At 53.4% G+C, this 20178-nt stretch overlaps 9 protein-coding genes across 9 annotated transcripts; 5 read left to right on the forward strand and 4 right to left on the reverse strand.

Moving 5' to 3' along the window:
* Positions 1 to 20: 20 nt before the first annotated feature.
* Positions 21 to 2705, reverse strand: PV07_05870 (uncharacterized protein). Its single transcript, XM_016392793.1, has 2 exons — positions 2402 to 2705; positions 21 to 2266 (listed from the first exon to the last, which is right to left on the reverse strand). Exons 1-2 carry the CDS (start codon positions 2578 to 2580, stop codon positions 1357 to 1359), a joined length of 1089 nt encoding a protein of 362 aa, XP_016250312.1. The 5' UTR covers positions 2581 to 2705; the 3' UTR covers positions 21 to 1356.
* Positions 143 to 2368, forward strand: PV07_05871 (uncharacterized protein). The gene has a single exon (XM_016392794.1). It carries the CDS (start codon positions 294 to 296, stop codon positions 1338 to 1340), a length of 1047 nt encoding a protein of 348 aa, XP_016250313.1. The 5' UTR covers positions 143 to 293; the 3' UTR covers positions 1341 to 2368.
* A 175-nt stretch (positions 2706 to 2880) lies between the features above and the next one.
* Positions 2881 to 4158, reverse strand: PV07_05872 (uncharacterized protein). Its single transcript, XM_016392795.1, has one exon. It carries the CDS (start codon positions 3960 to 3962, stop codon positions 3495 to 3497), a length of 468 nt encoding a protein of 155 aa, XP_016250314.1. The 5' UTR covers positions 3963 to 4158; the 3' UTR covers positions 2881 to 3494.
* Positions 4159 to 4394: 236 nt separating this feature from the next.
* Positions 4395 to 6302, forward strand: PV07_05873 (uncharacterized protein). The gene is made up of 3 exons (XM_016392796.1): positions 4395 to 4620; positions 4673 to 5100; positions 5213 to 6302. The coding sequence occupies exons 1-3, from the start codon at positions 4481 to 4483 to the stop codon at positions 5227 to 5229; spliced, it is 585 nt and encodes a 194-aa protein (XP_016250315.1). The 5' UTR covers positions 4395 to 4480; the 3' UTR covers positions 5230 to 6302.
* On the reverse strand, positions 5006 to 5965 carry PV07_05874 (uncharacterized protein). Its single transcript, XM_016392797.1, has one exon. It carries the CDS (start codon positions 5663 to 5665, stop codon positions 5327 to 5329), a length of 339 nt encoding a protein of 112 aa, XP_016250316.1. The 5' UTR covers positions 5666 to 5965; the 3' UTR covers positions 5006 to 5326.
* PV07_05875 (ATP phosphoribosyltransferase) lies at positions 6111 to 7578 on the reverse strand. Its single transcript, XM_016392798.1, has one exon. It carries the CDS (start codon positions 7344 to 7346, stop codon positions 6393 to 6395), a length of 954 nt encoding a protein of 317 aa, XP_016250317.1. The 5' UTR covers positions 7347 to 7578; the 3' UTR covers positions 6111 to 6392.
* A 96-nt stretch (positions 7579 to 7674) lies between these two features.
* Positions 7675 to 8813, forward strand: PV07_05876 (40S ribosomal protein S28). Its single transcript, XM_016392799.1, has 3 exons — positions 7675 to 7879; positions 7958 to 8041; positions 8127 to 8813. The coding sequence occupies exons 1-3, from the start codon at positions 7816 to 7818 to the stop codon at positions 8186 to 8188; spliced, it is 210 nt and encodes a 69-aa protein (XP_016250318.1). The 5' UTR covers positions 7675 to 7815; the 3' UTR covers positions 8189 to 8813.
* PV07_05877 (uncharacterized protein) lies at positions 8795 to 15368 on the forward strand. The gene is made up of 2 exons (XM_016392800.1): positions 8795 to 14022; positions 14074 to 15368. The coding sequence occupies exons 1-2, from the start codon at positions 9029 to 9031 to the stop codon at positions 14639 to 14641; spliced, it is 5562 nt and encodes a 1853-aa protein (XP_016250319.1). The 5' UTR covers positions 8795 to 9028; the 3' UTR covers positions 14642 to 15368.
* Positions 15369 to 15825: 457 nt separating this feature from the next.
* PV07_05878 (uncharacterized protein) lies at positions 15826 to 19135 on the forward strand. Its single transcript, XM_016392801.1, has 5 exons — positions 15826 to 16704; positions 16756 to 16919; positions 16986 to 17614; positions 17666 to 17848; positions 17895 to 19135. Exons 1-5 carry the CDS (start codon positions 16511 to 16513, stop codon positions 18849 to 18851), a joined length of 2127 nt encoding a protein of 708 aa, XP_016250320.1. The 5' UTR covers positions 15826 to 16510; the 3' UTR covers positions 18852 to 19135.
* Positions 19136 to 20178: the final 1043 nt, after the last annotated feature.

A 20178-nucleotide genomic window follows, 5' to 3' on the forward strand; every position in this document is an offset into this window, starting at 1 on the left:
GGTGAGGGCAGGTTACGGGGGCCAGGGGCGCTTAATTAGACGGCCCTTGGCGGTCCAGGCGTCTAAGCTCGCCAAATCTACCTCCAAGGTACCCAACATGGCAGGAGCCGTGCCACCAAGTGTCGACCTTCCAAACATCAAGTGTTGCCTTGCTTTCCCAGTCAAGAACCCCAAGTTTCGAGCCTCTCAGACACCGCTCACTCTATCCCCTTCACTTCGCACATATAGAGCCGCATTTTCTTCCCAGAAGCTTTTGCTCGTCATTCTTAGTCTCCTACAAGTCACCTTGCTGGATGTACTCCGTCCTCAGGTCCTATTTGCCCCCGCAATTCAATCACACCCTAGCCAAGCTGCGCTTGGATGAAGCTGTCGCCATGACTTCTTCTTACCTCTCCTGGTTACGCATACCCGTCTTCGCCACATCAGGCCTCGCAGCTCTCGGAAGCAGCCTCCTTTATTTCAAACAAAACGACATTATCTACCCCGCAAATCTACCTGCCGGTTCAAGGACGAATGTGGACCCTCCTGAGAAGTATGGTATTCAGGACGCAGAATCCATAAAGTTTCCCACGCCGGACGGCGAGACCCTCCATGCCTACCTCCTGCGCCCTTCCGATCCTTCGTTGAGAAAGAATGTCACTCTCGTGACCTTTCATGGCAATGCTGGCAATGTTGGCCACCGCCTTCCCATAGGCAAAGTCCTCTCCCAGAGTTTGGGCTGTCATGTGTTCATGGTCGAATATCGAGGTTACGGGTTGTCGACAGGCTCGCCGAGCGAAGATGGACTTTCCATCGACGGGCAAACTGCCCTCGACTTTGTGCGCAACCATAAAGAGCTGAGAAAGACCAACATTGTCCTATACGGCCAGAGTCTGGGTGGAGCCCTTGCGATCAAGCTGCTGCAGACAAATTATCACGTTGGTGACATTTCCGCTGTCATCTTGGAGAATACCTTCTTGTCCATTCGCAAGTTGATCCCATCGATCATGCCAGCAGCGAAATACCTTTCGTATCTGTGTCACCAGCGATGGGATTCAGAACAAAGCTTGGCCAAGGTGGAAGATGCAGAAATTCCCGTTCTGTTTCTTTCCGGCCTGCGGGATGAGATCGTACCACCATCCATGATGAAGTCCCTCTTCGAGCAATGCCCGACCGCGAAGGTCTGGAAAGAATTCCCCAATGGAGACCATAACTCGACCGTGGCAGAACCAGGCTACTTTGAGGCGATCTGGGGATTCCTGATCCGGGAAGTGCTGAGAGGTACACGAGGGGAGAAGCCCAAGAGAGCCAATGTCGATGTCGACAGTGACCAGTTACGGAGCGAACCTGTCGGCGAATGAACGAGGCGGCCCCTCTTCATGATATCCTCTCGGCCTCATCGACCAGTTCTTCCAGATTGAATTCCTGGTCGCCCTTGCTGAATTTCTCCAAAAGTCCTTGCCGCTTTTCACGTCCAATGCCCCCTCCGTGGCCTTCATAGTCATAGAATTTCTGGAGGCACATCAAAAGCCAACGGCCTTCTTCTACACTCACTCCCCGCCCTTTGACAACAGATCCGTTCAACAAGACCAGGCCATGCGAGTCCGCGAGATCAAGGTGATGCGTGATTGTCGTATGTGGCTGAGCATAGGTTCCATGGAGCTTGAAGGCGGCCAAGTGCGTGAAGAGCACGGTACTCATGTGGGTATTTGAAGTCTTCACATCCGGACTTGAGGGGGCTCCTGAAGGAGGATGGAACCCCCATTGCAAGAAATGGATATCCGCAGCAGACCGTTGTTCATCGCCTCTGAACCCGTCGGACGATTGTTTCATGTCGCCGCTGCCATCCTCGGCCACAGGGCGAGGTAAGGGGAGGACAAATTGTGGGTGTTTTCTCGCAGTGCGGTAAATGCGATTATACGTTTCCAGCGGTATGACGGCACAAAGCGACAATGGGTCGTTTGCGTGCCGAAGTCGCCAGATGTATTCCACCTCTTTATTTGGCAGGGAAGACACTTTTTCAAGGTCAAGGTACGAGGAGAGAGGCTTTATTCCCGGTGCGCCCGAAGCGTGGTTTGCAGCCGAAGACTTCCCTTGTGGCTGGCTGGCTGGGGATGTTGACTGCTGAGTAGGTGGGGGAGGCGGAGGCTGTTGCAATGGAGACTTTTGTGCTTGCGGGCTCTGGCCCGTAGGTGCAGATGGATATCCGGCATTGGCTGCACGCTTGTAGTCTTTTATTTTATCCTTGTAGGCTTCTGTGAGGGAGGATACGGAATCATGGCCTTCGCTGAATGCAGACACAGTCATTAGCTTCACTTGCTCAAGACAGCGGCCAATTCCCCAAAACTCCTTCATCGAGAGTGCGTTCGCCTTCGGCCGGTTTCTTCAAAATATCCCCGAGGCATCTTTGCAGTAGACTTACTTCTTTGCCTTCTGCTCCAGCTTGTGTCTATAGCGGTCCAAAACCTTCTCTTGATTTCTATGTGTGGTTACGAAGCGGACGTCGTGAACACGCGCCCAGCGCCGTTGGGTCCGGAGGAGGGAGCGACTCGCGGGGAGAGCCTGCATGTGTCGCAGAGCGACGCCTCGGGGGAGGGACATGGTGGCTTATGGGCAAGGCGAGAGATGCAGGCTGGACGGGACGCAAGAAATACAGGATCAGGAGCAGAGAAAGTGGACGTAGGAGAGATGAAAGTCGAGGAAGCTCCCACAACCACGCAGTACTCCAAATATCGATTATGGAGGCGATGGAGAGCTCCGATTGGGCTGATCTGAAGGAGTTGTCGATACGGCGGAGTATTGAGGCCCTTGATGTGCACATTTGGTTGGCACTCACGAAACCGAAGCTCGCCGCCAAACGAGAGCATCAGCAAGATTTGACACAATATGGAAAGGCAGAAATGAGGGTCAGAATACATCTAACACGATATGGACGACCACGACATCTGGATGTCATTATACTCAATACCAAAACAGCTTTGTCTTGATGACGATTCAAAGTTCACCCAACCGAGCCCCTTCCCACTGAAGAACGCCACGCTAAATTACCAAATGCCCGAATAATCCAATCCCAGTATTAAGGCCGTTGCGGTGCAGTTGGGGCCTGATTTATGGTAGCTCGTGCAGCACGAAGAATGTCCGTAAGCGACGACCGTCGACAGCGGCATTGATGGCCAGCCTTGCGGACAGCCCGGTTGAGGCTTGGCTTCATCGATCTTTGAATCCAGTCGGGTCTGGCACCTCCTAATTGAATGATCTGTCGCGAACAATTCAAGGGCGCAGAAGGCTTTAAGGGCGCTACCTCACTTTCAAGAACGCTCGATGGTTCTCGGTCACGCTTTTCAGTCACCCAGAATGGGTGTTCGGCCCACCCTCCACCGTCAATGTGCGCCTCGAACGGGGGTGCAGAATCGCCCATCTTTGTCCGCCTCGTTCCAAGTCGCAGCTCTAGCACCGTCTTGATTTTAAACCAAAAGAGCACGGATATTCATGCTTAGATTTTTATTTTTTGAGAATCATCGCCGATATGAATCCGAGGCATCGCGGTAATGTCCTGCTGGTAGATGTGTGTGTTGACTGCTCGTAGGTCGTTGGCTCTGTTTCGCTACCTCGGCCGTAGGTGAGAAAAACAGCGATGGTACACTTGAGAAAGACCGTGGCAGTTTGCTCAAATCCGCCATATCGTGTGAGGACTGTACTGCTGGGTTCTTTTTAATGTCTGCGAGTGGTGTGTAAGCGACGCCGCTTGCAGCACCGCTGCTGGTGTCGCGTCTAAAGCTGCGGTTTATAGACCAGGACATAAGAATTCGCCAGCCAATGATGAGGAGGGCAACAAAGCCCAAAGCGGCGCCGACGACGATAAAGACGAAGTTTTCTGGGAGTTTGGAACTGGCCAGGTAAGGGGCGCCGGCCTTTGGAGGAACGGTAGGAGGTGGATAATTGAACCCGCCAGGAAGGGTTGGGAGCGCGCTGTTGGTAACCATGTTTTGTGTTTATACGACGGAGGTGCCTGTTTTCCGTACTGCTGGAAGGTATTGCTGGACAGTAAATGAATCTGAGCTGATATCAGGAACGGTAACGAGAGGATGAAAGTCAGAGATCGGAGTTGAAGGAGTGCAAGGGTGACGACTGGCGTGCTTTTCTGAGAGAGGTTTCAGATCTGGCTTTTCGAGGAGTCGCGCCCCCCCCAGAGCCACGGTTCGGTGCCCCTAACAAGCCCGGTTCAAGCCCTCTCTTGGTTATTTTGGGGCTTTGGTATGCGCTAAACGCTGCCGGGTTAGGCGTGGATGGCAGGGATAACGTGAGCGATTGTGGCTGAGAAGCGGGGCATACCTGTAGATTTTTGGCCTTCGAGAACAAAAGCAAGCAACAAGCTGCACTCGGTTAGCCCCGGTCTTAACTTTTCTCGCTTGCTGTTATGCCCGTGGCTCGTTGAACGATTTTCTCTGTGCGCAACAGCAATAATTTTGGCGAGTTCGTCCTTTGTTCTTCGCCGCCAAAAATGGGTGTTCATAAGAAGACGCGCAAGTTTCAGGTCAAAAAAATCATCGGTCAGCGAGATGCTCGTCTCAAGAAGAATCAAGAGACTGGCAAAGCGGCGGAATCCAAGAAGAAAACAGACGACGACGTGATACGAGAAGCGTGAGTGATCCCAGTTCTTCGCTTCAGACGAAGGCCCTGCTAAAAGACGCAGGCCCCAAGTCTCGTCTTCTCTGTTCTTTCAGTACAACACCGCCCTAGTCCCGCCTTACAACGTCCTCGTTGATACGAACTTCCTCTCCCACACCGTCCAGAAGAAACTTGAGCTGTTACCCACGATGATGGATTGCCTCTACGCAAAGTGCATACCGATCATTACAGACTGCGTAATGGCCGAGCTCGAAAAGCTTGGGCAGAAGTATAGGATTGCATTGCGGATTGCACGAGACGAAAGATGGGAGCGATTGAAATGCGGCCACAAAGGCACATACGCCGATGACTGCATAGTAGACAGAGTCATGAGGCACAAGATCTACATCGTGGCTACCAACGATAGAGATTTGAAGAGGAGGGTTCGAAAGGTGCCTGGAGTACCGATCATGAGTGTGGCTCGGGGGAAATATGTAATTGAGAGACTTCCAGGTAAGTTCCACACTCAGAGCAATCCCCTCCCCCGTACTCGTTGCAATATGAATCCCATGCGCCCTGATACCTTGAGGAAATTTGCATCGACGGCTAACCAAATTCCCGACAGATGCCCCCGAGAAGTGAAACTCCAAACAACCTTTTCCTGTGACATGAAACAACCAGATGTTCCCAAGCAGATATTGCCGAGAATGCGAGTCCCCCGTGCTCAGTGCCGCAATGTTCACGCCCGATATTTCCACACTTTCCACCCCGACTCCAATATCCAAGCAAGCAGAGCCAGAGAGACGGCGCTCAGCAAGACCATGGCGGCGATGACCTTGTTTCGCATCTGAAAAGCGTCGTCCATCTCTCGCTTCGCCAATTTGCGCTGATGGGAATGATAATATCCATCCTGGCTACCGGATCGGGCAAAGATGCTGCCATATGTTTGGCGGTCAATGAGAAATAATGATATCAGAAATGATACGAACAGCACCGGTGCCACAATCAAGCGACTGAGGAGGGGCTCGGCGATGGGTGCAGAGTCGGAAGGCATTGGACCACTTTTCTTTGCCGACATGCTCACAAAATCGTATCACCAAATTGCTGTCGACGGATGATTGTGATATAAGCCCTGAGGCGTCGCTCCAGGCTCTCACATAGGGTTTGCTTTGAGGATTCACGGCTCCCCAGGCTCCGAAACTGGGGATACTGGGATACAAATGTGTCGCGTGGGGTACAGTGGGAGGATGAAGCGGAAGTGCTCGCTTAGTAACATCAACTGTGTGATGTCATTTGACGCTTGACTTTCTGAGGGTCAAAAAGAAGATAAAGTCATCAAGCTCAAATCAATTTGGTGCATCAGCTTGGTTACTTGGGGGTGGCTACCGGAAAGCTCCCTCTATGCCGGACCAAGACGGGATTTGTGGGAGCGACATTTTATGGTCGCAGCCTAGCCAGCCTCGATAATGACCGAAAGCAACAATCAAATGACGACAATGTCCAATACGATGCGCAAATTAAGAGTGGCTTACATAGAGCATACCTGGTACTTATGTCATGCCCGCACAGCAGGGACAAGCTCAGCTTTGTATGCATATGTAAAATATCCGTTTTCTAGCATTGCCCTCTAACCTCTGAAGATGGCTTCATGAGCCTAGTCGTTGGAGCAGGAGGCCTTCATAGTTGGTCTCCCGTCCTCAAATTTTAATGCGTGCCTCCCTCGCCAACTTGCCCTGTCTCGAAGCATTCCTCTATGTCATTGCGCCGCTGAATTGCTCCGCCTCCATTCCCGTCGAGCCGCCGTCTCAGCCTGTCCGGGAATTTGCGATATCCAACACCAAAATATCTGTCGCGCCCACTCCCGTCAAGTCATCCATGACCGTTGCAATGCGCTGCTTTTCGACCATCGAACTCACCGCCACCCAGTCCGGTTCCTCCAGCGCTGTTATCGTGGGGGCCCGCTTGCCCGGGGTGATCTTGGTCGCATCCGCCAATTTTGCTCGTGGCACGTTATACTGACACAGGATATATTTCTGCGCCGTAATGACTCCTCGTATCCGCGCGGCGATCTTGTTGACAAGTTGCTCGTTCGAGACGGATTTCGACTTGATCAAGACGGCCGTGCTCTCGACCACCGTTTCGATCGCCTTGAGGCCGGCCGCTCTCATCGTCTCCCCGGACTCAACAAGGTCGACGATGCCGTCCGCCACGCCTAGTGCGCAAGCTGCTTCCACACTGCCGCCCACAAATTTGATCTTCGTCTTCAGCTTCGGAATCGGGCTAGCTGTGCCATTTATGCTCTCCTTGCGTCCGCCCATGCCTTCCAAACGTGCAAAGTAATCCTCGGCAAGTCCTGTAAAACTGGTCACGATGTTTTTGCCGACCAGGTCCTTCACATCTTGTATAGGGCCTTTCTCGGGGACCTGAACTTGCAACCGACACCTCCCAAATCCAAGATCCATGACTTCCTCCACGCCCGATTCCTCACCTAGGGCCAGATGGGCGTCATGCTCGGCGACTTGATCGCGTCCCGTAATCCCAAGATCGACTCGTCCCTCACCCACAAACGTAGGGATATCCGCGGCGGGTAAAAAAATAAGTGCGAGCGGGTGATTCTTCACTAAGGCGATGTCAAGTCTGGTTTCTCGCCGAAATTGAATATCGGATCCCGTTAGAAGGTCCAGAGTCGCGGCTTGAAGGCGGCCCTTTTTGGGCACGGCGAAGAGGAGCCGGTCGGAGAGGTGATTGACGAGGTCCATTGGCAGTGTAGTCGACTTTTTACCAGGTTGTTGCTTTTCCTTTTCCAAATCCGTCTCGAATAAAATCTTCGACCTTTCTACCCCGCGAGACAAACGAAAAATTTAAGCTCTAGGAGATCTGCCGTGCAGAACAACAGCGAGAGAGAGACGGCCAAGAGCAGCACAGTCTGTTTAAAGACTCACCAAATGCCTTCAAGAGTCAAATCTCACCAACTTACCTCCAACATTTCTTATTTCCATGGCTGGCAGATTCGGGTTGAGTCAAAACGGTCTGATCGGAAAAAATTAAGGCCGGGGTTTAGCCGATGACACTCTTGGCGAGTTTGCGCCCACATTGCACCAACTGCGCTCGACATCTTTTTCGCGGCGCTCAATTTCCAACCAGCAGGACATCAATTGTGAGCCACCGCGAATCTACAACCCCAAACTCATTCTCTCCGTCCCAGTCGATACTATCGCCTAGTTCAAGATGGATGCGGCAGGCAAAGTCCCAGTCAAACTCGTCAAAGTCACCCGAGTCCTCGGCCGAACAGGTAAGTCAAAATGGCGACCTCCAAATATTCACCTCTGGCTGTCGAAGGTCGTTTTAACTTACGTTTTGTGTCTCTTAGGCTCGCGAGGTGGTGTCACACAAGTGAGAGTCGAATTCATGGACGACACGAGCCGAAGCATCATCCGAAACGTCAAGGGACCAGGTACGTGAGAGTTCGGAAGGGGGGATATTGAATGCGCAAGAATTTCCTGTGGGTAGAAGTGACTGATGGTTTTGTCGTCATACAGTGAAAGTCGATGATATTCTGTGCCTGCTCGAGTCCGAAAGAGAAGCAAGAAGATTGAGATGATGGCTTGTCGCGGAGTGGGGCTGTGAGGTCTTGAAGGTTCTGGAGATGAAGACGAGAAATCTGATGGGCGTGGGAACAATGGCGATGCTTCGAAGGATGTTACTCCCTCCGGGGAACGGTCATTCCAGTTTGATTGGCACTGGGAGGCGAAGGCTCTCGGCCAAGCGTTGTCTGGGCTGGAAGGATCTTCAGCAGCAAAGCGTTCGGCTGGACCACTGATTAAAAGTCATCAAAAACCATTCAACATCACCTTGAGCTTGGGCCACTGCGCTGGGCTTCTCCGTTGGACTCGCGTTGGAATTCGCTTGATGGCAGGACCTGGGGCTCGCGGCGTATTCAAACCTCGATTCTCCCAGAATACCTGACTTCAGACATTGTTTCCAGTAACCCATTGTATCCCCACGAGCCCTTGACGTAGCAAGCCCAGAAGCTACCACAGATTTTTTGTGGTTCGTTACACTCCCAACGGAGACATCAACTCAGCCTTGCAGGACTCGTGCGGCTCATTATTAGCGAACTACATTCGGCCTTGGCAACCTCGCCGCCTTAGTAAGAAGGTCAAGGCTTCACCTGGCGACGTGGCGAGGCCTCAGATCCTGACAGAATCACAAAGCATCATCTTTTGGAAGCCTCGATGACGAGCATGCTGTTGCCTCCACGTTGCCTTTAGACTGTTTCATTTTCAGTCGTTCTTACCTAAAGCGAAGGAGTGGCAGATATACCAGCTCACTTCCTGTTCTTCGCATCCTGAATTCATCGAATCATTGCTCTTAGCTAGCAGCAGCAACGTCTTTGATATGATGAGAGCTCTCTCCTAGCTCAACCCCCAGTACTACGAACATGGCAGCGCAGCAGCCCGCTCCCGATGCGGAGCGGGAATACAGGCTGATCTCCCAGCTCGAGATGCGCATCGCTTCGGCATCGACAGACGAGAAACTAGAGTCTATTCTTCAAAAGTTCCTTCCAGCTCTCCTGCTAAAGCTGGCTTCTCCAACCCCTCAAAATCGCAATCTCGCGATCAAGATCTCTCAGTACGTCAACCAAAGGCTGAAGATCACCTCGTCAATCAAGCTTCCGGTGTCAGCGCTGGTCAAGACATTCCGCGAGAACGACAACGCCTTTGTCAAGCGATTCTGTCTAGTTTTCATTGAGCAAGGCCTTCCGCGGCTGGAACTGAACCAGGGAATCGAGACGTTGCCTGGGGTGTTGCAGTTTGCCATACCGAAAGCCGAAGGGTTTGACGCTACGGATCGGAAAATGTGGGCTGTCGCGTTCGACTTTCTCCTGGAAGTCTTGAGGAAGTGGAAGATTCCGGAGCGAGGTAGCAAGGAAGATCTTGCTCTCTCAGACACGTTCTCACTGTCATCCACGCAGACAGATCTGCTTGTCAGCCGCTTGTGCGATTTCTTGCTCTACGATCCAAAGGATTCGTCCGCTCAAGCCCAGGACGAAGATTTCCAGCCTGTCATGGAGAAAAACTTCAAACGGCGCTCGGAAGTTGTCCTGCCAATTGCAAAGTTCTTGTTCTCTTCCATCTTCAGCGATCGGCAGCGTATCAGTCCTGCCACTATCATGTCTGTCGACCCAAATGCCTCCGCTGCAAATATGAGCGACGTTATGTTTAAGCAATGCGATTTCGACTTGGAGTCTGAATTGACGATTGACCTCCTCTTCAATCTCTACAGAAGGTCCAAACCCAAGTTGCAAACGCGAATTCTAGGCCTCTTATCACGCAGCCAGAACTCCACCAGGCGCACCACGGAGATCATGGACATTGTGGAGAAACAACTCACACAGACATCCAACGCGGGACTCGAGGCAGCCAAACTCCGGGCAGCTCTATTCTCCTATCTCACCTGGACAGTGCGTGTTGGCGGTCAACATCTTGCCGGAGAAATAAGTCATCGCATCCAGGACCTGTTGAAGGAATACATTGAAATGCAAGGCTGGCCGACCATGAACAGTGACCACTCCTCCGCCGCATCAGAGGTGGAGCTTCGCTCGAAAGCATACGAGAGCATCGGCCTGCTGGCAGGCCTCAAAACCGAATCCATGGACAACAATCGCATGGTGGTTCTGATCACGTGGCTCTTCACAAGCCTCCGCTGTGACACGACGCGCGAGATAAGAAGCAGCATCGAAGAATCAATCGGTCGCATCATGAATGCTCTACCTGCCCTTGGCGACGCATCAACCGCAAATCGCCTAAAAGACCTCTTTCTGTGGAATGTCTTGGCGGCACCAGGCCAGGAAGACCCCATCTATTTCTTACCTACAGTCAATAGCACGACTTATCCAGCCGTACGATTTGCGAATAAATGTCTACCGTTTGAAGATGTGGATGCTCGCTTTATCGATGTCCTGGCCTTGGCCTCAGCAAGCGGCAGAAGAGAGATAGCCGAGGAAGGAGCTAGGGGGCTGGATCCGTACTGGCATGCTTCGAATCTGCGCCTCACCACTGCTTCCGACGATCGGAAGCTACAGCTCCCCAAGCTCGATGCCTTGGTGGAAAGGTTTTTCAAAGCGGGCGCGGCGCATACGAACTCCTACGACAACCCAACAGTGCTAGCCGCGGCGGTGACGTTTTGTCGGAACGTCCTCTACTGCGAAGCCCTGCGCGAGACAGAACTGGCGCCCGAAGAATCGACAGATTGGAAGCAGACTATCGATGCTTTGGCCAGTAATGACCAGGACGCTCGACAGCGTATCCGGTCCTATTTACGAAACCTGGGTGTGGACGTGCTGTTACCGTTAATGCGCGCTGCTTTAGATGGTGCATCCAAGGCGGCTGGGGAATGCCTAGATTTATCCCTTGAGCTTCTCTCTCTTGCCCCGACTGACTTGTTGCTCCGTGTCAAGGATGCAGGGCTTGAGGCAGCTGCACGTGTTGCCGGAAATGCAGGCTTGCAGCTTCGAGGCGCTCGGATCTTTGGCATTCTAGCTTCTCTCGATGAGGACGCCGGAGACCTCGCAAAGGCTGAATTGAATGAGGCCAAACACTGGAAAACAGCCGTCGGGGAAGACCTGGTAAAGATTCAAGGCCATCTCCTCCGCGCATGTTTCTACCTCACCAGAAGATCGCTCAGGCTGAAACTGCGGACATCCGATGACACACTACGCGACGCGGTGCAGATCGTTGTCGAGATCGTCAAGACTTCTTCCGACAGATCGGTCAAAGACACTGCGTACAGATCTCTCCGTCAACTATTTCTTTGCACCCCAACAGAAGAAGGATCAAACGATGAAGAAATGTTGAGTCAGTTGATCGCAGACAGCAAGAAAGAGAGTGAAACAGCCGTCTCGGCTGCAGGGCCAGTGCTAGGTACCTTGCACGCGCGTGGCGCCGATTCTTCGCGCTTTGCATCGTTCCTGGATCGACTGCTGGGCCTTCACGAAGTCAAACGAGCCGAGTTCCATTTCACATTGGGAGAATCCCTTGCCGTTGCTTGCGCCGGGTTCAGGTCGCTGTCCACGCTGACAGAACTTGATGTTGATACCGATGTTTCGGGGTTGGATGTCAACGAACAGCTCTTAATCAAAGTCCTTGACAGAGTCCTCGGGGAATGCAACACCACAAAGCCGTCGCTGAAGAAGGCTGCCGCGATCTGGCTATTATGCATCATCCAATACTGTGGCGAATTACCTGCCGTCAAAGCGCGACTGCGAGAATGTCAAGCTGCATTTGCCAGGTTGCTTAACGACCGCGACGAAATTGTCCAGGAGACTGGATCCCGGGGCCTCAGTCTTGTCTATGAGCGGGGTGACAAGCAACTTCGAGACGACTTGGTTAGAGACCTAGTCCAGAGTTTCACGGGCAGCAACGCCAAAATGTCCGGAACTGTAAACGAAGACACGCAGCTGTTCGAGCCCGGTGCGCTGCCTACTGAAAATGGGCAGTCCGTCACGACTTATAAAGACATCGTCCGCCTTGCCACAGAAATGGGAGACCCGAGCTTGGTGTATCGCTTTATGAATCTGGCCTCGAACAATGCAATCTGGTCAAGTCGAGCGGCGTTTGGAAGATTTGGACTCGGTCGTGTGCTGGCGGATTCCACATATTTGACGGAGAATAAGAAGTTTTATCCTAAGCTTTTCCGGTACCGATTCGACCCAAACCCCAATGTCCAACGGTCTATGAACGAAATCTGGCGGGCGCTGGTCAAAGATCCGAATGCCGTTATCAACGAGAATTTTGATCTGATCATGGAGGATCTGTTGCAGAGCGTCGTGTCGGGCAAGGAATGGCGGGCTCGCGAGGCCAGCTGCGCGGCAATCTCTGATCTCGTACAGGGGCGAGACGTCGATGTGTTTGAAAAGTACCTTGACGACATTTGGAAGGTCGCGTTCAAAGTACTGGACGATGTCAAGGAGACAGTTCGATTGGCCGCCATGAAGCTGTGCAGGACACTCACGAGTATGCTGATACGCAATTTGGAGATTGGCGAGGGCAATTCGAAGCGCTCTGGAACCATGCTCAACCACGCCATGCCGTTCTTGCTGCAACAAATGGATAGTGGTGCGGGCAAGGAGGTACAACAGTATGCTATTGTAACGCTTCTGGAGGTGGTGAAGAAGTGTCCACCCAAATCTCTGCGTCCCTTTGCACCAACCGTTTTGGAGACGCTTGTTCTCTCCCTGAGCTCTCTTGAACACGAGAGTATCAACTACCTCCATTTGAATGCTGACAAGTACGGATTGACGGCCGAGAAACTGGACAAAATGAGAGTGTCGAGCATCAACGCGTCTCCAGTTACAGAAGCAATTGAGGACTGTTTGGAAAGCGTCACCATGACAGTCGAGGCCAATGACGACCCCAACGCCATGCAAGGGGTCGTTTCCAGTTCGCACAGTCAAGGGCGGCATGCAACAATGGACGACGCGATGCAACGCCTTGCAAATGCATATCGAGCAGCGATCGGACTGCCGTCCAAAATTGGCCTAAGCAGAGTCATGACCACGCTGGTTGTGCGCCATCCAACCGCTTTTCGACCGTATGCAGACAAATTCGTACAGCTGACGCGGAAACACATCCTCGACCGCAACGCCACCATCAGCGTCGCCTTCAGCACCTCACTAGGCTATCTGATGAGACTGGCTTCGGACAAGGAGGTCCAGGCTACAAACAAGTTCGCGCAAAAGTTGTACTTTGAGTCGCAGGAACTAAGCCATCGTTCTGTGGCCGGCGAAATCATACAGGCGATCTCCAAGGCTGCGAATGACGTTTTCATGAACTTTGCACCAACCTTTCTCCCGTTTGCTTTCATCGGCCGACGGGATACTGACGAGGAGGTCAGAGAGCGGTTTGATGTTCCCTGGAAGGAGAATATCGGTGGTTCCCGGTCGATCAATCTCTATCTGACCGAGATTGTGGGACTTATCTCGGCGCATATTGGATCCCCTCTGTGGCCGATCAAGCAAGCTTGCTCGTTGGCGGTCGCCGAATTGGTGGGGTCGATCGAAGCACAAGGAAAATATTCCGACACTGAGGCATCTCTTATTTGGGGGGTGATGCAGGCGGCGCTGGAGGGCAAAACCTGGGATGGCAAAGAAGAAATTGTCAAGGTGTATCCGAAGTTCGTGCGGGAGGCCCAACCACTGTGGTCGAACGGCCAGACCACCCAGCAGATGAAGAAGATTGCAATCCGAGAAGCGAAACGGACCAACATTGGGTACCGACCTCACGCCATTGAGGCTCTTGGAGAGTTTGCAGTCGCTCGAAAAGATCTGGACCTCAGCCACGAGCTCCTGCCTTTTTTGGCGGAGTTGATGGACGAGCTAACGGACCAGGATGCCATGGAAGTGGACGAAACTAACGGGAAGCCCCTGAAGAATCGGTGAGACAGCCCCGCTCATGCATAGACTTGCCACTAACAGTAAGGGTATAGCGAACAGACCGTTATTGAAGCAACGGTGGGCGCGGTTGTTTCTTGCATGTTCAGGATCCTGTCCACTCATGCGCACCCCGAGAGTCTGGACCCGGCGATGAAGATCGTGCAAAAAGCACAAGCGATTCGATCCAGCACCCTCGACATTACACTGTGCGACAGTGCAAAATTTTTTGTTGTCAATGGGCCCGCAAAGGGGGTGGATGGTGATGGTGGTAGTGGTCGTGGTGAAGACCTTGACGACAAAATTACCTCAGCCTCAAGTCTGGCAACAGCCTCCGCACCACGGCCGTCGGCGCGGGAGGGTTCGGAGTTGGACGGTCGAAGGGCCTTTGAGCCATTTCAGCCACTGGTCATGGCGGTGCTCGCCTGTCCGCCGGAGCCTTGGCGAGAACCGGAACGTGCGCGAAAATCACGTGCCGAGCTGGCCCTGGCCCTCGCCCAACAAGGCATGCCTGACCCAGCCGCCTTAGCGGCGATCCTCGACCCCTGGCTGGTCGAAGAGCGGTCGAGACCTTTACGTGAAGAAATCGGACGAGCTCGACAGGCTTGCCAACGGGACCAGTAGTTTTGTTTTTGGCGTCCTGCAGCAATACAAGCGTTGGGACCTTCCTCCTTGGAACCGCGGGTGTGAAATCCGACCCCGGCCCATGGTTATTCATTTGCTGCTCCGGTGCCAGTCTGTTGGGACAACCTCACGCCATGGACGGTGATGCTACCGTAGGGCTGATCATGGTGCACGGACCACTGGTCCCGGTATCTTCTCGCCGTCTCAAGCGCAGCGGCACCCCCCTCTTTCTGTGTTCTCCCAAAGTCACGGATCTGGACTCTCGTCGGATTTGGGGGTTTTCGGTTGTGCTGGAGCAGGAGATGTGGATTGACTGCGGTGTGCTTACGGGGTCCTGGAGGCCTCTGCCACGTTTTTTCCTCGCAGCATTCGTGGTCTTCGTGTGCATCCCCCGATCGGTGGGTGCAGTCCAGTGGGGGAGTCTTAGCGCCCCTGTTGTCTCTCAAAGCTGGTACCCTGGAGGGGTTCTCCACAAAAGTCAAATCTCGAACCGACGACACATGGTTTTTCAGCTCGGTTCAGTAGTATGGATCTTTAGCCCTTGGACCACGCTGTGTTGGTGCCCAAGTGAAGGGAAGCGAGAAGTTTGACGAGGATAAGCACGCGGAGTGGGTGGCGCTCTCTGAGACAGAAAGGCGATGAGCTTGTTGCTGAGTACCCCCTTTTCCTTGGCTGTACAGAGAGTGGTAGAAGGATTTCGAGATCAAGTTCGTGGACTCCGAGGGGGGATTGACTCCCGCCTCTCCCCACCAAGCCCGTGGCGCTAGGCTAGGTGTTCTGCCGGAGGAATGATAATCCGCAGCAGGACTTGTCGAGGGAAATTAACGCAACAGCAACCAAGAGGAAAGAGCCACAATCAGGCGGTCAGGGACGAGTGTAGAATGTACCATGTACCAGAGTGGTAAACAAAACCAGAAAGTGGCTTGGGGAGAGAGAACAAAAGACGCAGATGGCTGAGAGAAAAACAGTGCAGGGCGGGCGTCACCTTGGGGGTGGGCAGTGGGCCAATGAAGCCGCAAGCAGGGCAGAGCCGGCGCATCATTCGGAGTTACTGATTTTCCGTTCCGAGGAAGTTTTTCCGTGGGACCCGCCCTGCCATGGTGCTATGGTCCGAGAACACCATCACAATGGCCTCCCTCTCCACTCGATTGCATTCCCTGGCGTCTTTGACTCGACACCCGATCCTCCTACCCTGGCCCCATGTGAACTCTGCTTGCCTGCAGTCACCGCGATGCTTCCTCCCCCATTGCCTCCAAGCTTCGAGGTTTGCGTGCAACTCTCGTAACTAGCCCGGCAGGATGGATCTATCCCTCGATGCCGGGAGCTGCCCTCCTGCATCTGTGGTGGGACTCCAATCAAGTCCTGGTGACCAGGGCCGTAACAGGTGCGCACAATGACATCGTGATTGCCTCAAACTAACAGACCCGACCATACCGATTCCTGATTGACCTCTCGAGGCACCAGGGATGTATCGTTTCGTTCTTCAAGCCAAACATCCTCCACTCCTCCAACATTCTTTTCAAGTCCGTTCGCCTTCCTTCTCCTCGAGCATGGCATAGCGACAGGCCTCGAACCTCGACCTCGACCTCGACCTCGACTTTTTTTCTTCGGTACCAAAGTACTGCATTGGATGTGTGCCGCGCTTGCTTGCCTGCCTTATCTCCTCCACCGCGCGCCGCTCGTCTCGATCCTCTTCTGCTCGCCCCTCCAAATCTACGCCCAAGCCTTGCCTTTCCCTTGTTTGCCACACGGACGCTGTCAAGCTGAGATTGAGGGCACTAATGCATGCGGCCTGACATGCGTCGTTGCCCTTGAACAGGTCGTGCGCCATCACAAGCCCCGTCGAGATTATTTGCGCAACGATTCTTCATGATCACTACCACAACACTGGTGATGCCAGTCGACAAGCGAGGGGAGGCCTTGAGAAGACCGCCGCTGCGCTTGCCTGTGATTGCGCCCAAAGAAGACCAATCTTCCTCGGCTAGTTCCAGCCGCAGTGGCCCTAGTGTCCCTCCGCGTTCCCGGCTGCCTCCACGGTCGAGAAGTGGCTGCTGGACTTGTCGGTGAGTCGTCCACCCAGCCTGCACGGTCCCCCGTATTAATTGTGCAAAAAGCTCGCGCAAGGTCAAATGCGACGAAAGCAAACCCCTCTGCGGCCCCTGTGCTCGCCTGAGCCTCAATTGCGACTTCAACCCGCGCATCTCCTTTCGGAATGACACCTCGAGAGTTCTGGGACGTATGCAGGACGTCTCAATCGCCGAAAGTCCTGTGTGGAATCGTGAGTTTTCCTCCCCTCGTTCGACCGCACGACCCGGAGCATTAATTAATATTTGTCCTGCTGCAGCGAATTCCCCTGCGCTGACCGAAAACAGCCCTGGATCGGCCGAGGTGGACGATCTTCCGCCTTTCGCCACCCTAACCACAGATGAGGAGCGTGAGAAGAAGGCAGGGAGGTCGAGCCCCGGAACGTACAACGTCGTCGTCAACCCAGAAAGCTTTCAACATCTCCCAGAGTACAACGACGAGCCCGAAGTCAAACGAGAGTTGTTGCCGCCTCTACGTCGAGGCTCCATAGCCACCTCACTTGCGAGTAGCCTTGGTCGCGAACCCGGCGGCGAAGCCATCCCGGTCTCGGGAGACCCCAACATTGTTGTGTTGCCTAGATTCGAAGATGTCAAGCGGCGCAGCACGTTCAGCTCCAATCGGGCACGGTCACCTATATCCCCGATACTCAGACAAGCCACGGTCAAGGATGAAGCAACCATCAAGGTTGAGGAGCAGGAGGAAGCTGTGCTCAGCGAAGACTCAGATTCCACGACTGAGTCGTCCAGGGTAGGCCCAGAGGCTCGATATTTTCGACAGTTCCGCCAGGTGGTTTGGAAACACTTGGTTCCAGCAGAGCCTGACCAAAGAGATGGTATGGTGCGGTCGAGTGTCCACATTCTCGAACTCGCCGCCAACAGCTTCCCTCCAGTATGTGATTCCGTTGAAAACATAGTGAGCCCTGCTGACTCGTCGTCACAGTTGTACCACGCGATGATGGCGGTCGCAGCCCTGAGTGTGGCGGTCCAAGAAGGAAAAGAATGGCTGGACGCTCTCCAACATTACCAACAAGCATTGCCTGCCTTGCAGTCCACTCTCCGTGATCCCAACGACCTGTCGTCCGATGGTGCTTTTCTGACCCACTTTCTCTTACTGATCTACGAGGTACGTCGGGACTCTTGAAGCACCATGTAATGCTAACTTGGTCAAGATCGCCGCCGCCGAAGCCGAGCACTCGAATCTCTGGTCGCAGCACCTGATGACCCTTTTACAAATTTCGCTGTTACGACGCGAAGAGTTGGGCGGCGAAATCTATCCGTTTATTGTTTGGTGGATCTGCAGCATTGACCTCGATGCCTTACTCAGCGGTGCCGGCAGTGGCAGCTACGTCGAGTCTTTGTTAAACAACGACTTCATCCCTCCCCCAAGCTTCCACTTATACCCGCTGGGCCTCGATGGCTCGAGCGTCCTCTATGCCGAAGAGGTGGAAGTTCTCCCCACTATCCTACAACTCGATTACGAGGTGAGTATTCTTGCCATCCGGCTGGCGCTTCTCGCACGCGAATTCCGGGGTGATGTCACATTCGACCGTGCAGATGTCCTACAGAGAAACCAAGCCGTTCGAATACGCCAAAGCCGGATTTTCGAGCTCCAGGAGGCGTTACGCCAGTTATGGGTGACCCCGGCCGTGATGATGGTCAACCAAGAGATAGACAATCTCCCACTTCGCCCGAAACAACTGTACGAGCATGCAGCGTCCTTGTATCGCGCATGTATCATCTATTCGCACACGTCCATGTGGTCTGGTCAACGGCTCGAAACGTCTCCAGACTATGATACGGAAATCGCGGTGGCTTCCAGTCAGGTTTTGCAAATGACCAGCAAAGCCCTTGCGGAGGATCGATCGTACTGCCGATATCTGGTGTTCCCGGTGTTTATGGCCGGGTTCGTGGCCACGAATGGAGGGCATCGAATGCACGCGGTGGACCTGCTCCGCGAGATGGAGAAAAGCAGCATTGGGCGCAATACCATGACGACACGCAAAGTGCTCGCGGCGGTGTACGAAAAGCAAAACGAGCGATTCATGAATACTGGGCAGAGTCTCGATGTGGACTGGATGCAGGTGATGGTCGAGGAGGGTCTGATGATTGTGAACTTTGGGCTTTGATATATACCCCATCTGAAGCAGTGTTTGTTCGCCGCTGACGCAGTGCTCATGTATTCCTTTGGCAATCACGAACAAGCGCGGAGTTGAGGAGCCCTTTTTTTGTCTGGAGACGATCAACAGATATCTGTGGAAGCTGCGACGGCACTCGAGCGATTTTTGTTGTCATTGCTGCGTAGAAATGGACATAGCCGTCTACAATACGCAGGTACCTGTTAATGAAATCACCATCAACCCCAACATCCACATCCTAACTGCTTCACCACGGATCCTGGCCATCTATCTACAGAACTCGTGACATGTGGATTCCTCAGAGTCCAAGAAGTGTGGTGGACCATGGGAGCAGAAACCGAGTCAGGCATTCGCGTATTGTGTTTGGGGACAAAATTCCGCAGAAGCAAACCTTGAGATCCAACGAGTAACGCGTAAGGTCACACAGGAGCCGCAACGGGGAAAGCTCTGCTGCATCTTCCAAGCAAGAAAACAGGGTTGAATCTCTCTGAGCTCGCGACCCCCAAAGGATCAGGTTAGCGGCAGTTGATATGATTCGCGGGCGTTGAACGTCCGAGGGTGGAGAGTCGCCAGCGGCCATTGAACCTTAACCCACGCCATTGTTAATTGCTTATACTTTGTACTTTGCAAGCTGATGATCTATACTGTCAGGAACTAGTTGCAGGATTAGTTTTTTGTTTTTTTTATTTTTTTTTTGGCCTGGCAAGAAAAAGCGCAAGGGGGTGGGGACGAATCTTCGCACGGCCAATGCTTTGGCGATTGGCTGCATCGGCAATGTACGAGTATTAGCTCGGGTCGAGGCAGGTGTGGTAAAGTCGCGGTTTGCGGGCTCGGGGGCCCGTGCGTTACGAGGATATTTTTTTCCCATCGTATGATCGGGATGTCTGCGCGGTGGACTTCTGTTGTCCGGGTCCGTACAACGGGGGAGCAGCCGGCAAAGGGTCACTAGTAATCACTTGGTCAGAACAAGCACCCGCATCGGGGACAAGGGCGTGTTCAGAAATTGAAGAGAGATCTTCCACCAACAGGGGCAGTGGCTTTCGTTGTTGGGACCAGTCGGGTAGGGACGCCAAATGCCGTCAGCGGTGATGGGAGTTGGTGCCGATTTGTGTGGGCTGTTGGAGTCTTTTCACGGCCTTCCGCAGAGCCGTCCTTTTGTCTTGCGGGAGATTCCGGTAATGTTTTCCGTCCATTTCCCCCTATCCTCGTGTCTTGCGGAATCTGGAGGAGCAGGGGAGCACCGAGGTGGTGATAGAGGGGATTGTGGAAGAAGTTGGATGGCAATTCGCCAGGTGGGCCAAGAGGGTCTCTGGCAGTT

Source organism: Cladophialophora immunda (genome assembly GCF_000835495.1).
Source record: "Cladophialophora immunda strain CBS 83496 unplaced genomic scaffold supercont1.3, whole genome shotgun sequence".
In the NCBI taxonomy this organism is placed as follows: Eukaryota; Fungi; Ascomycota; class Eurotiomycetes; order Chaetothyriales; family Herpotrichiellaceae; genus Cladophialophora; species Cladophialophora immunda.